The sequence below is a fragment of the Leptosomus discolor genome, chromosome 7, assembly GCF_034619465.1.
Source record: "Leptosomus discolor isolate bLepDis1 chromosome 7, bLepDis1.hap2, whole genome shotgun sequence".
Classification (NCBI taxonomy): domain Eukaryota; kingdom Metazoa; phylum Chordata; class Aves; order Leptosomiformes; family Leptosomidae; genus Leptosomus; species Leptosomus discolor.
In genome coordinates, this window is record NC_141397.1 from 25,172,495 (window position 1) to 25,185,632 (window position 13,138).

General features: G+C 43.5%; 1 protein-coding gene across 2 annotated transcripts in view; it reads left to right on the forward strand.

Moving 5' to 3' along the window:
- ARPP21 (cAMP regulated phosphoprotein 21) overlaps nt 1-13,138 on the forward strand; it is a 106,647-nt gene that overhangs the window by 33,531 nt on the left and 59,978 nt on the right. For both annotated transcript variants that reach the window (XM_086468437.1, XM_086468438.1), the window contains 3 exons: nt 1,150-1,187; nt 3,294-3,353; nt 5,948-6,180. In XM_086468437.1, coding sequence (XP_086324563.1) covers nt 1,150-1,187; nt 3,294-3,353; nt 5,948-6,180 — 331 coding nt within the window. The remainder of the gene's footprint in view (nt 1-1,149; nt 1,188-3,293; nt 3,354-5,947; nt 6,181-13,138) is intronic.

Below are 13,138 nucleotides of genomic sequence, written 5' to 3' on the forward strand. Positions count from 1 at the left end.
AATTGATGGGATGGCACTGGCTCTGGTGCCAAGGGAAAACTTTGCCTATGCGTCTGCTGGAGCACTGGGAATGAACAGGGTGTTACTCCTGTTGTTGGCCAGCACTTTTTGAGTAGGCCATTAGCTCACCCTTTTCAAAACATAAGCATCCCAGATCTGTGCGTATCCCATAGCATTAAAATTTGACACAGCTAACGATGGCGTTGTGTTATTCTTTGAGCTGAGTCACGTTGTTACAGAAGTAATGGGCATGATCTTTGGTGCCCTTCTCCCTTTGCCTGCCTTTTGTTTAAATTCAGTGCAAGTACTGCCTATCCTTTCTTCTGTACCTCATAGAGATATAATCCAGTGACAGCTACAAGGCACTTTGTGTAGTGAACATGAAACAGGAGGGAAATGAAAAAATCAAAGAGGGAGAATTATTCATGGAAAATTGAGCACAGCTTCATTTCTCTGCATAAAAAATTAAGTAATGCTAAAAGAATTATGCACTTGCCTATAGGATTTATTTCTTCTGAGCCCTTCACCTTTCTAGGGATCTGAGTCCTCCAGCGGAGAACCATTTTGCAATAGACTATTATTGTTATTAATATTATTATTAAGATGATTATCATCATTTTATATCTCAATGTGGGTATGACTGTTTCCCCTCCCACTGTAAAATGTGAAATCACACAGTATTTCTAAGAACTGCAGTAACTTCTCTCCCTTTGAAGAACTTTGTCAATTCTGCATGCTTTCCTCCTGTTTGTTCTTCCTACCTGCAGCTCTTTGCCATTCTGCAATCTTATTTTGAGGTGGTAGGGCAGACCAGTGGAACCTTATATTATGTAGGAAAAATATTTTTCCCCTTTAAATTGCCAGTATTTTGCACATACTGCCTTCTTCTGATCTCAGGACTAAGAAGTTTCAGTTTGTTTCCAAACTGAGACCCCTTGTTGGCAATGTGTTGTAATGCATGGAATTTATTTTACTGGCCTGACCTTATTCTTGACCTTTTTTCCCCTCTTGTCTTCTGCAAATGCAAATGGTGCATGAATTGAAATCCCCTTCAGCCTGAACAGGGGAGGTAATTCTAAAATCAAGGAAGGAATTGGAACAGCAGAGCATATCTAGAACGTCTGATACAATGCCTTTTTTATTTTTCAGTCAGTTTGCTCCCAGGAAAACCTTTTTGTGGAAAACAGGTAAAAAATAGCTTATTTTGTTTGTGTTAAACTTAGCTGTTTCTTATATTATTTTGTGTATCTGTAGTTCTATAGTTTTTTTTATCCTAATGCGAAGACTGTCAAACAAATTTGTGATATTATCTGCAGAGGTTTTGTGCTTTAAGGGGGGGGCGGGGGGGATGTGAAGAGATTGCCTTGCAGTATTTTATCTGAGCAGATAATGTATTACTGCTGCTTTCCCAAGAGTTTGCATTTCATTTTAAAAAGCAGGTTGTGGGAGAGAGGGGGAGCCCACCTAAGGTTTTGTTTCAAATGACCAATTTGTCTCTGGAGTGCCTTTAGAATTTAACCTACTGATCTTTAAAAAGCACTCTAGCAGTGGCTGGATGATAGTATTTATGAAACACCACATTGTGACTCTGTTGTTTAATCTGCCCTTCTGTGGGTCTGAGCAGCAGCACTAACTTCACTTGTTGCTTGTGAAAGCTCACAAGTCCTCCAGACCAGACTTGCTTTACTGCTGCCTTGTAGTAATGAAATGGTGATATCTGAGCCAACCGTTACTTTGCATCACTGTGTGATAGTTCTTATGGATGTTCTTTTTATTATAAACCCCTTAAAGTAAAGGGAAGAAGAAACTGTGTTTAAAATCTACAAAATATAAAGTGTTAGCTCCATAACAGCCATAAATTAGCTTATCTGTGTTGAAAATGTTAGAAATTGTGCACCTTTATGGCAGGTGAGGATTTTAAAGAAAATGCTGGGAATTTCACTGGTGAGTGTTTGTGTTGAAAATGTTAGAAATTGTGCACCTTCATGGCAGGTGAGGATTTTAAAGAAAATGCTGGGAATTTCACTGATGAGTGTTTGAGCAGCGCTACCCCAAGTCTGTCTTGTGCAAGTTTTAAAAATGTTTATCACCCCTTAAAGAAAGAGAAGTTGTCTTTCTCACTATTTCTATCTGTCCGTCCTTGCATCTGTCAGCTGCATTTATGGGTAAGGCTATTCCCACAGAAAATGACTCCACAGTAATGGTACAAACCAGCTTTTCTGATGGAAGTGGAATGAGGGAAATATCTCAGGAGGTAGTTGATACTGTAATGGCCACTGTCATCTAACAACTTTGTATTCAGGAGAGCCAAGGGTATTTGCTGAGCTGCTTCTTCTGTATCGCGACTATGGAAATATGTTTTATCAAGATAAATTTAAAAAATGCAACAGAGGAATCCAAAAAGCAAAAAGCAGATGCTCCCATAAACTTACTTTTATCTCTCTGGAGAGGTTGGGTCAATAAACATGATGTAGTTGTTCACGTTCCCGTCAGCATGGAAAGCGCTCAGACACTGCGCTGCTAGGGGTAGGGTGGGGATCTGTATGGGATAAACCATGAACTTCACAGCCAGACCTCCAGTGGCTTATGCATTCAATCCCACAGTGGCATGCAGGAGAATGTGGCCAGTTCTGATGTTTGCAATGCCTTGCTCGAACCTGTGAGCTGGCTGACCAGCTTTCCTGGTGTGAGGATGCATACCCAAGTGGTGTTGTCAGGAGGGAGACTTCAGCTGCATTCCTCAGAACACTGATTTTTCTTGCTGCGTGCCTAACATGCCTTACAGGTGAAGCACTTAAACTTGTGCTTAGGTCTGTGCACATGAGCAATTTGTTGATTTGCTGTGGAAAGTTAGGTATTTAGATGCTTTGCCTTCCTTTTTTATCAGAGAACCTGAGCATTCCTCTGAGCTGCAGAGATTTCCAAGCGACTTAGCAAGCGCTTAAAATTATATATACAGTATTTTGCTGGCTTGCATTTTTTGTGTTCTTATTAGGTGATATTTTTATGAATTTTCTTTTGGAGGTAGATGTATGGTTTCTCGGCTTCCAAGAATTACCTTGCTCAGTAACAGGAAATGTTAAATGGCCTTCAGCCTCCCTGGCTGACATCTCTTATGTTCGGTTGACTGTGTACAGTTATGGGGGAGAGAGGGGGGGCAATTTTAGCCTTGTTTTTTTTAAACTATGAATCTAGAGGACATTGGAAGATGTTGCTAGAAATTAAATATAGCTTTACAGATGAGATAAATTTGAATTATGTCTGTTACCATAATCTTTCTTTTCGTTTTTCAGTAGGCTGTTGGAAGACAATAGTATATGCAATGACACCCATAAGAAAAGACAGCTGTTTAGGTTTGTATGACTTTATTTAATATTCATCTTCCAGTAACACTCACTCATGATTCTATCAGTGTCCTCGCCAAGGGAGACCTTGAAGGGTGTGGGTATGTCTTTTTTCTGGTTGGAAAGAAGCATGGAGAACAGAGTTCTTACCCCACTCATCCCATGCCTTCTGAATGGGGAGGTCACAACAGCACGCCTTCCTTTTGGTTTTATGGATCATTGACTCAGGAACCATCTGAGATTTTTCAGCTGCCTAGCTACTTGGACTGCCACAGCTTGGGGGTGATTGTGACTGGTGGAAGTTCGTTTTGCTCTAGTATATACCACAGACGTGTTTCATAGACTAGTGCCCAGACTGACCTCTTTTCCTTTCATTGGTTTATTAAAAGGTGGAGTAAAAGTAGGATGCGGTGAAGCTGATTGAAGTTCCCTTATCTCAAGCAGCAGTATTTTGAAACCTTTTCTCTGTGAACTTTGTCTCCTAAACTCCAGTTTCTTCTGTAGAGGGAATACTAAGATGTATCCCAAATTGCGTCCTAAGCCACAGGAAATCAGTAGGAGTCAGTCTCTATTTTCATGGAGGGCTTTTTTATCAGTTGACGAACTGGATCAGTGGAATACCTAACCTGGTGGTGACAGTGTTCCTCTGAGAGGCTTAGACAGGCCCTCTTCCCACACCATGAGCTCCCACAGGATCAGTTCAAATCAACCAGAGTTGAGCACGCCAAGCTGCTTTCAAAGTCTGCCAGCTGCCACAAGTCTTAAGCAGAGCAGGCAGAAGTAATGGATGCATTCAGAAGCATGTCCTTAATTCAGTAAGGCACGTGAATAGCTAGGTAGACGTAGGTTGATCTCTAGATGTCTGTATGCTTTGGGGTTTGCATATGTAACAGTGATATTTTGTGTCACTTCAAACCTATATCAGCTATATTACATAATATTTCATTATGAGAAAAGGATGTGGGATTATTTGACACGTGATTGTTGGCTGTGCATGTCATCACAGCAGACATGGAGGAGATGGTGAGACTGCACCAGATGAGGAACAGTGCTGGTGCATCTGGAGCTGCTCCCAGGGATGCAGGCAGAAAAACTTTTCTCCATGCTACAGGCTCGCCTTGATGGTTTGAGAGTCTTGGATTGGGCATGCAGGAGTAAGGAGGCAACTTACACACAGACACTCTTAATAACTAATATCTGTTTGGATTTGGGGAACAAAAAGGAATTTTGTGTAACCTAAATACTGGGTTACACAGTAACCGGGGTACAAAAGCATTCTGTTTCTCTCTGTCTTTTCCGCTAGAGTATAAGAGAACCGTTACTTTCTCAGCGCAAGCATGCAAAAGTGTCTGTAAATAATATACTTTGGGGTTTTTTTCTTTCCAATTAAATCTTAAGGACAGGGGTTTTTAAAAATCTTTTTCCTTTTTTTTTTATGTTGTTGGTTCTGTGCTATTGCTCTTCATGCTTTCCCACTGTCTGGGTCTAGCAAAGGTCAACAGGTTAATACTGCTGATCCCATCTCTGAGAGGCTCTGATCACAGGCAAGGAACATACCATCCTGATCCCATTTTTGACACGCTGCTCCTTCATGTCACAAGTGACACAGCTTGGCAGGTTCTCCAAATAAAAAGCAGGAGCCATGTTCACAAGGAGAAAGGGGGCCAAAAAAAAAAAAAAAAAGATACAGGTCACATCCTTTTGATTTGTAGAAAGAGCTTTGAGCCTGAAAGGTATTATACTGTAAAATAAGACAGAGGAGTGGAAAATGTCTTCTAAAAGCCTTACAAAAGCCAGTGTTACTAGCATCACTTGGGATAACAATTGTGGTGCACTAAGCTGTGGTAGGCATGCTGTTTTTGTCATTTTAGCAGCACGTTGTAAGCGGTTCACCATAAATAAGCCAAATTCTCATCCAAATTCTACTCACAGTTTACTGTGGTGTTACTCACAGTGTACTGGGTGCTCCGCAGCTGTTCAAGGACAGGCAGTCTCTACCCAGAGATTTTTGCAATTATTGTATGCAGAGGGGAGGCAGGGAAAACCAAAAAAACCCCAACTAGTGGGTCTCTAAGTGGATCATTAGCACTGAAGAGGTTTTGGGGTCATGCTGGGTGGACCCATCTTTAGGGGAAGGCTTTGGATGACTTTAGAGCAGATGATGAGTGGGGACAAGGTGCAATAAAAATAAGGAGGATGGATATGAAGATAAAGGCAGAGGGCAGGTGAAGTTACTGAGAAAAACATTACAGTTGGTGGACAGTAAAGGGAGAAGTAGTGAAGGGTTTGCCGGTCAACAGGCAACAGAACTGCTACATCAGTACTGCGTAATATTGCTACATTAGCCCCCTCTGGTGAAGTGGTCTTAAGATATATACAAAAGGGAAGCAGTGGTAAGTGCTACGCATGTAAAAGGATGTAGCAGTGTTTATATGCTGAAGGCGTATGAGGACGGGAGTCAAATGCCCTGTTTCAGGCATGCTTTTGTAAATGCAGAGTATTTCCTTTTTTCTTTATTAGGCTCGCTGAAGGTTACCCAAAGATAGACTCTGCCCTGACATGGGTTTGTTTGTGTATAAATCTTTGTTCCCTGATGTCCGTAGGGGTAACAGAGACAGCATGGGGAAGGCATCTGGCAGTCGACAGAGCAGTACGGAGAACGAATTGAAGTGGACAGACCACCAGAGGCCATGGAGCAGCACAGACTCAGACAGCTCAAATCGAAATTTGAAGCCAGCCATAACAAAGACAGCCAGTTTTGGTGGGATAACCGTCCTGACAAGAGGAGATAGCTCATCAAGTAACAGAAGTACCGGCAAACTGTCTAAAACAGGTAGCTAGTACTGTATTGGGTTCATAGTACTTGTTGTGTCGTGATAAATGGCTGTACTGGTACTTGCCTGGGTATGGTATATCACAGAATGGTTTGGGTTGGAAGGGACCTTCAGGGATCATCTAGTCCAACCCCCATCGTTGGACTAGATGGTGAATTACATAAACAGTTGTATTTCCTGTGCATAGCAGATGTGTATGTCCATCTATGTATGCTAATATCTGGGTACCTGGTATTGAGTTTTTAGGAATCAAGAAGAAAACCTCGTGCCTGAGGCTTGCAAATCATCGGTGAGGTGGGCTTTTCCTGGAGTAGAGTATGTGCACATCCTGTTTGAACACTGCACTTGTTGTAGCCTGAAAAGGTGGTACTCATTTCATAAAAGGTAACATTCATGTTACCTTTTTATTAATCTTAATCTTTTTGAATCGTGACGAGTTAAATGTCATATGTCTGATGAGAAATCCAAGAACATTTTGTTGTTGTTGCTAAAATACAGACCATCCGTATCTTGGAGCACAGCTTCCCTTGCTGCTGGCAGATGGGGCAGTGTACTGTGGTGGAAGCAGGCAGAAGCGCTGGATTTGCAGAGGTCCCAGAATCTCTCCATTTTCTTGTTTAGTTCCCATTAAATGAAAGCACCATTTAAGGAGACTCTGAACCTGTTGGGAATTCTGCATTTATTTGCATTAACATGTGAGTGAGTCACAGGGTCTGGATCTAAGTCATTTCAAGCCATGCCATTAAGCTACTCTATTATGTTTTTGTGTAAAACTGCATAATAAATAATGATCCCATCAGATGATTCCATCAGTTTGGTTCTATAGCACAGGACAAGTGGTAATCAATACTTAGCACTTAGTGCTCTTTCAGCTTGAGAGTGTTTTATGGACAGTACTTAAATTAAACCCAGTTTATCAAACCTGGGTTGGTCAAATTTCACTCCTATTCCTAAAATTGTACGGAAGCTTTTGCCATGATTCAGGATGCTGAGGAATGGAGTTTTCAGAATAAATCAAGAAAAACCTTGGCTTGGTAACTACATTCTTGACCTCTGCATCTTGAACGTAGTTTAAAATTTTATAGAATTGTAGAATCATAGAACCATTTAGGTTGGAAAAGACCTTTAAGATCATCAAGTCCAACCGTTAACCTGGCACTGCCAAGCCCACCACTAAACTACGTCCCTAAGCACCACATCTATTTGTCTTAAATACCTCTAGGGATAGTGACTCCACCACTTCCTTGGGCAGCCTGTTCCAATGCTTGACAGCCATTTCAGTAATTAAATTCTTACTAATATCCAATCTAAACCTCCCCTGGCACAACTTGAGGCCATTTCCTCTTATCCAATCACTTCTTACTTGGGAGAAGAGACTGACCCCCACCTCGCTACAGCCTCCTTTCAGGTGGTTGTAGAGAGAGACAAGATCTTTCCTCAGCCACCTTTTCTCCAGGCTAAATAAACCCAGTTCCCTCAGCCGCTCCTCATAAGACTTGTGCTCTAGACACTTGACCAGCTTTGCTGCCCTTCTTTGGATATGCTCCAACACCTCAATGTCTGTCTTGTAGTGAGGGGCCCAAAACTGGGCACAGGATTCAAGGTGTGGCCTCATCAGTGCTGAGTACAGGGACATGATCACCTCCCTGGTCCTGCTGGCCAAACTATTTCTAATACAGGCCAGGATGCTGTTGGCCACCTTGGCCACCTGGGTACACTGACTGGCTCATGGTCGACAGCCAGCTGAACAACACCCCCAGGTTGTTTTCTGCCGAGTGGCTTCCAGTCGCTCATCCCCAAGACCCAGCGCTTGGCCTTGTTAAGCCTCACACAGTTGGCATCAGCCCATCGACCCAGCCTGTCCAGCTCCCTGTGTGGAACCTTCCTAACCTCGAGCAGATCAATGCTCCCACCCAACTTGGTGTCATCTGCAAATTTACTGAGGATGCACTTGATCCCCTGTTAAATAGAACTGGCCCAAATACTGAGCCCTGGGGAACACCACTTGTGACCAGCCGGCAGCTGGATTTATTCACCACCACTCTTTGGGCCTGGCCAGCCAGCCAGTTTTTTACCCCGCAAAGAGTACACTTGTCCAATCCATGAGCATCCAGTTTCTCCAGGAGAATGCTATGGGAAACGGTGTCAAAGGCTTTACTAAAGCCTAGGTAGACAGCATCCACAGCCTTGCCCTCATCCATTAAGTGGGTCACTTCGTCATAGATCAGGTTAGTCAAGCAGGACTTGCCTTTCATAAACCCATGCTGACTGGACCTGATCACCTGGTTGTCCTGTATGTGCTGCGTGATGATGCTCAAGATGATCTGCTTCATAACCTTTCCCAGCACCGAGGTCAGGCTGACAGGCCTGTAGTTCCCCAGACGCTCCTTCTGGCCCCTCTTATAGATGGGCGTCACATTTTCTAATCTCCAATCAATCGAGACCTCCCCAGTTAGGCAGGACTGCTAGTAAATGATTGAAAGTGGCTTGGTGAGCACTTCCAGCAGCTTCCTTAGTATGCTGGGGTAGCTCCCATCAGGCCCCATAGGCCTGTGTGTGCCTAAGTGGTGTAGCATGTCACTAACCACTTCCTCTTGGATTGTGGGTGCTTCATTCTGCTCCCCATCCCTGTCTTCCAGCTCAGGCATCTGGATACCCAGAGAACAACTGGTCTTACCATCAAAGACTGAGGCAAAGAAGGTCCTAATTCCTATATGATCATTCTCAGGTGCTTCTGTGGTTTCTAACACATCAATAAGCCCTGCGTCTTTGCAGCCACGTGAATCTCCATACCCTATCTCCACTGAGACAGTAGTCTGAAGGACCTCACTGTCTCACCATTACTCAAACATTGGTGTGCTACCCCCAGGATTATCTATAGCGAGTCTGGTTTTCTCCCTTTCCCCCTTCAAATCTAGTTTAAAGCTCTTTCAATGAGCCCCACAAACTCCTGGGCAAAGATACTTTTCCCTGTTTGAGACAGGCGTACCCCATCTGTTGCCAGCAGGCCTAGTGTCATGTAAACTGACCCATGATGAAAAAACCCAAAATTCTGCCGGTGGCACCAGGCTCGGAGCCAGGTATTGATCTGGTGGGTCCTCCTGTTTCTTTCCTCATTGTTCCCTGCAACGGGAAGGATAGAGGAGCACACTACTTGTGCTCCTGATCCCTCCACCAGTCGTCCCAAGGACCTGAAGTCTCTCTTGTTAGCCCTCGGACTTCTTGTTGCAATGCTGCCTACCGGAAAAATCCATAATGGATAATCATCTGAGGGCTGTACGAGGGTAGTGGAAAGTTTTCTTGTCACATCTTTAACCCAGGCCTGAGGGTCGAGCTGGCAGGGCTCCACTGCCCTCCCTGCATGCCAGCTGGGGCATCAACTGCTGCGCCATGCCCTTGCTGCCATGCCAGCTATAAAGGAACCCAGATAGTTGGAAAGCCTCTCTTTCAAAACTTGCTGGTCATAAAGCTGCTGGGAACTTTTGGAATATCCTGCCTCCTCTCTTCTTAATGCTTCTATTTTATGTTTTCTTTTGATATCCTAGGCAAATATCTGGTTTATTATCTTAAGATTCATAGAATCGTAGAATATCTCAAATTGGAAGGGACACATAAGAATCCCTTCCTAAGATAAGATTCTCCTTCAGGTTTGCTCTATCCTTATGTGTATGAAATCCTATGGAATTAAGACATGAATTTGACTTTGAAAATCATTGCAGTATAGTAGTTTACCTCTGGCTTGTTCCCGAGCATGTGCATATGCAACATAGCAAAACCAGTGTGTATGTAGTTTTGAAACTATATTTTTTATTTGTATGAAGGCTGAGTAGGCTATACAGTGCAGCCTGAGGTATGCAGTAGACCATGTTTTTACCTCCAGATTTCTTTGCCTCCCACACATCTTTCTGTTGCATCAGAATTCGATTTGATATGCATGAATTAGGGAGGAGGCACAGGTTCCTGGTGTACTTTTTTCAAATCATTCACCTTCAGTAGAATGCAGGTAAATGTATTTCTCTGCAGTGCTGTATTGCAGAGGTGCAAAGCACTTAAAATGGTGTTGGGGAGATCTGGTTTGGAGGATTGAGACATCTAATTGCAAATGGGTAATATTTTTAAGTAGCCTTTTTAGTGTTAAAATCAAGCATATTAAATGTGTACTTAGACAACATATTAAAGGAGAGATCTCTGAAGTATGCCAATACTTGTAAATGCATCTGCACTCCGTATGAACCAAACCAGAAATTGTTTTCAAATGAAAGCTCTTATAATACATTTTTTAAACATTGGTGATATTAAAATTCCATATTCTTTGCCAAGCAATTATATATTGTAAATGGTTTGACTTTTTTTAAGCAAAGTGTTTAAATCTGAAAGCTAGTTGAGGCTCAAAAAGAGTAAAAAAGAAAGAAAATAAAAGGAAGAGGTGGGGAAAAAGAGCAAGGGTGGATGTCAAAACAGACGCACACCTTCAAAGCCAGGACACAAAGTCAATCTGTCAGTCAGCCTAAGGAAAGTCATAGGAAACAATATCTGAATCGCTGTTTCTATCCTCTCTAAAACGTTATTGAACGGCTTTAAAGCAAAGAATAATGACTGTTCAAAAAATAATGAGGAAATATGTCTTGATAAAGTGTTCTTCCTTCACCAAAAAATGCTGAGTGCATTCATACAGCTGTCAGAGCCCCCACGTGCTGTTTGTGTATGTTCTCTAAGGTGCATTAGGTTCCAAGGGACACTTTGTTGCGCAGGTTTTGCATTAGATCTTCATGACTTGGTACTCAGTCATAGGCAGTGCTGGGTGTAGCTCAGTACACGTTTAAAGCTTGATGATGTTTTTATTTTAGGGGATTTTGTTTGTTTTTGCTTGTCTTTACTGCAGTGATTGAAATGGGATTGCAGAAGTGTAGCTACAAATGTTAGGCACACTGCCCCGGTAGTGTGGTAGAGCCTGGCAGACCCCAATTTTGTCCCCATTTTTCTCTGCAGAAAAGTACTAATCTGTTTTCTGAAGCACTTTATGATTCAGTAATAAATTTAAAACATTTTTGTCTTGCATATAGTATGCATGAAATCAGTCTGAAGTTGTTAGTTGGTCAAAATGTTCTTAATTGACTAAATGATGGGAAATGTTTGTGACCATTTTAAATGTGAAAATAATTAAATATGACTAGGGACATCAAGGGTAACAAGAAAAACTTTTATAGATATGTCAGTGATAAAAGGAAGACTAGGGAAGCTGTGGGCCCTCTCCGGAAGGAAACAGGAGAACTGGTCATGAGGGATATGGAGAAGACAGGTTCTCAATGACTTCTTTGCCTCAGTCTTCACTGACAAGGGCTCTAGCTGCACTGTCCAAGTTGCAGAAGCCAAAGGTGGGGACTGGGAGAAGGAAAATCCTCCCACTGTAAGCGAAGAGTAGGGTCATGACTGTCTAAAGAAGGTGTACAAGTCCATGGGACATGATGAGATCCATCCACGCGTTCTGAGAGAACTAGCAGACCAAGTTGCTAGGCCACTTTCTATCATATTTGAGAAGTCATGGCAGTTGGTGAAGTGCCCACTGACTGGAAAAGGGGAAACATCACCTACATTTTCAAAAAGTGAAAAAAAGGAAGACCCAGGCAACTACAGGCCAGTCAGTCTCACCTCTATGCCTGGCAAGATCATGGAGCAGATCCTCCTGAAAGCTCTGCTATGGCACATGAAAAACGTGGAGGTGATTAGTGGCAACTAATCCTTCGAAGTCCCTTCCAACCCTTAATATTCTGTGATTCATTGAAGGGAAAATCCTGCCTGAAGAATCTGGTGGCCTTTTATGATGGAGTAACAGCATCAATTGACAAGGGAAGAGCAGCTGGTGTCGTCTATCTGGACTTGTGCAAAGCCTTCAATGCTGTACTGCACGACATCCTGATCTCCAAATTGGAAAGACGTGGATTTGGCGAATGCACCACTCGGTGGATAAGAAATTGGCTAGAAGGTCGCACTCAAAGAGTTGTGATCAATGGCTCGATGTCTTGAGTGGAGACCAGTGACAGGCAATATTCCTCAGGGATCGGTACTGGGACCAGTGCTATTTAACATCTTTGTTGGCGACATGGACAGTGGCATTGAGTGAACTCTCAGCAAGTTTGCCGATGACACCAAGTTGTCTGGTGAGGTCGACACACTGGAGGGAAGGGATGCCATCCAGAGGGACCTTGACAGGCTTGAGAGGTGGGCCCAGGCCAACCTCATGAAGTTCAACAAGGCCAAGTGTGAGGTCCTGCCCCTGGGTTGAGGCAATCCCAAGCACCGATACAGACTGGGCAATGAGGGGATTGAGAACAGTCCTGGGGAGGAGGACTTGGGTGTGCCGGTGGATGATAAAATATACATGAGCCAACAGTGTGCGCTTGTAGCCCAGAAAGCCAACCATATCCTGGGCTGTATCAAAAGAAGTGTGGCCAGCAGGTTGAGGGAGGTGATTCTGCCCCTCTACTCTGCCCTCATGAGACCCTACCTGGAATACTACATGCAGCTCTGGAGCCCCCAACACAAGAAAGCCATGGAGCTGTTGGAGTGAGTCCAGAGGAGGGCTACCAAGATGGTCAGAGGGTTGGAACACCTTTTCTAAAAGGACAGGCTGAGAGGGTTGGGCTTGTTCAGCCTGGAAAGGAGAAGGCTCTGGGGAAATCTTACAGCAGCCTTCAAGTACCTGAAGGGGGCCTACAAGAAGGCTGGGGAGGGACTTTTTACAAGGGCCTGCAATGGTAGGATGAGGAGTAATGGTTGGAAGCTGGGAGAGGGCAGGTTTAGACTAGATGCAAGGAAGTAGTTCTTCACCCTGAGAGTGGTGAGACACTGGAACAGGTTGCCTAAGGAAGTTGTGGATGCTCCATCCCTGGCAGTGTTCAAGACCAGGTTGGATGGAGCCTTGAGCAACCTGGTCTAGTGGGAGGTGTCCCTGCCATGGCA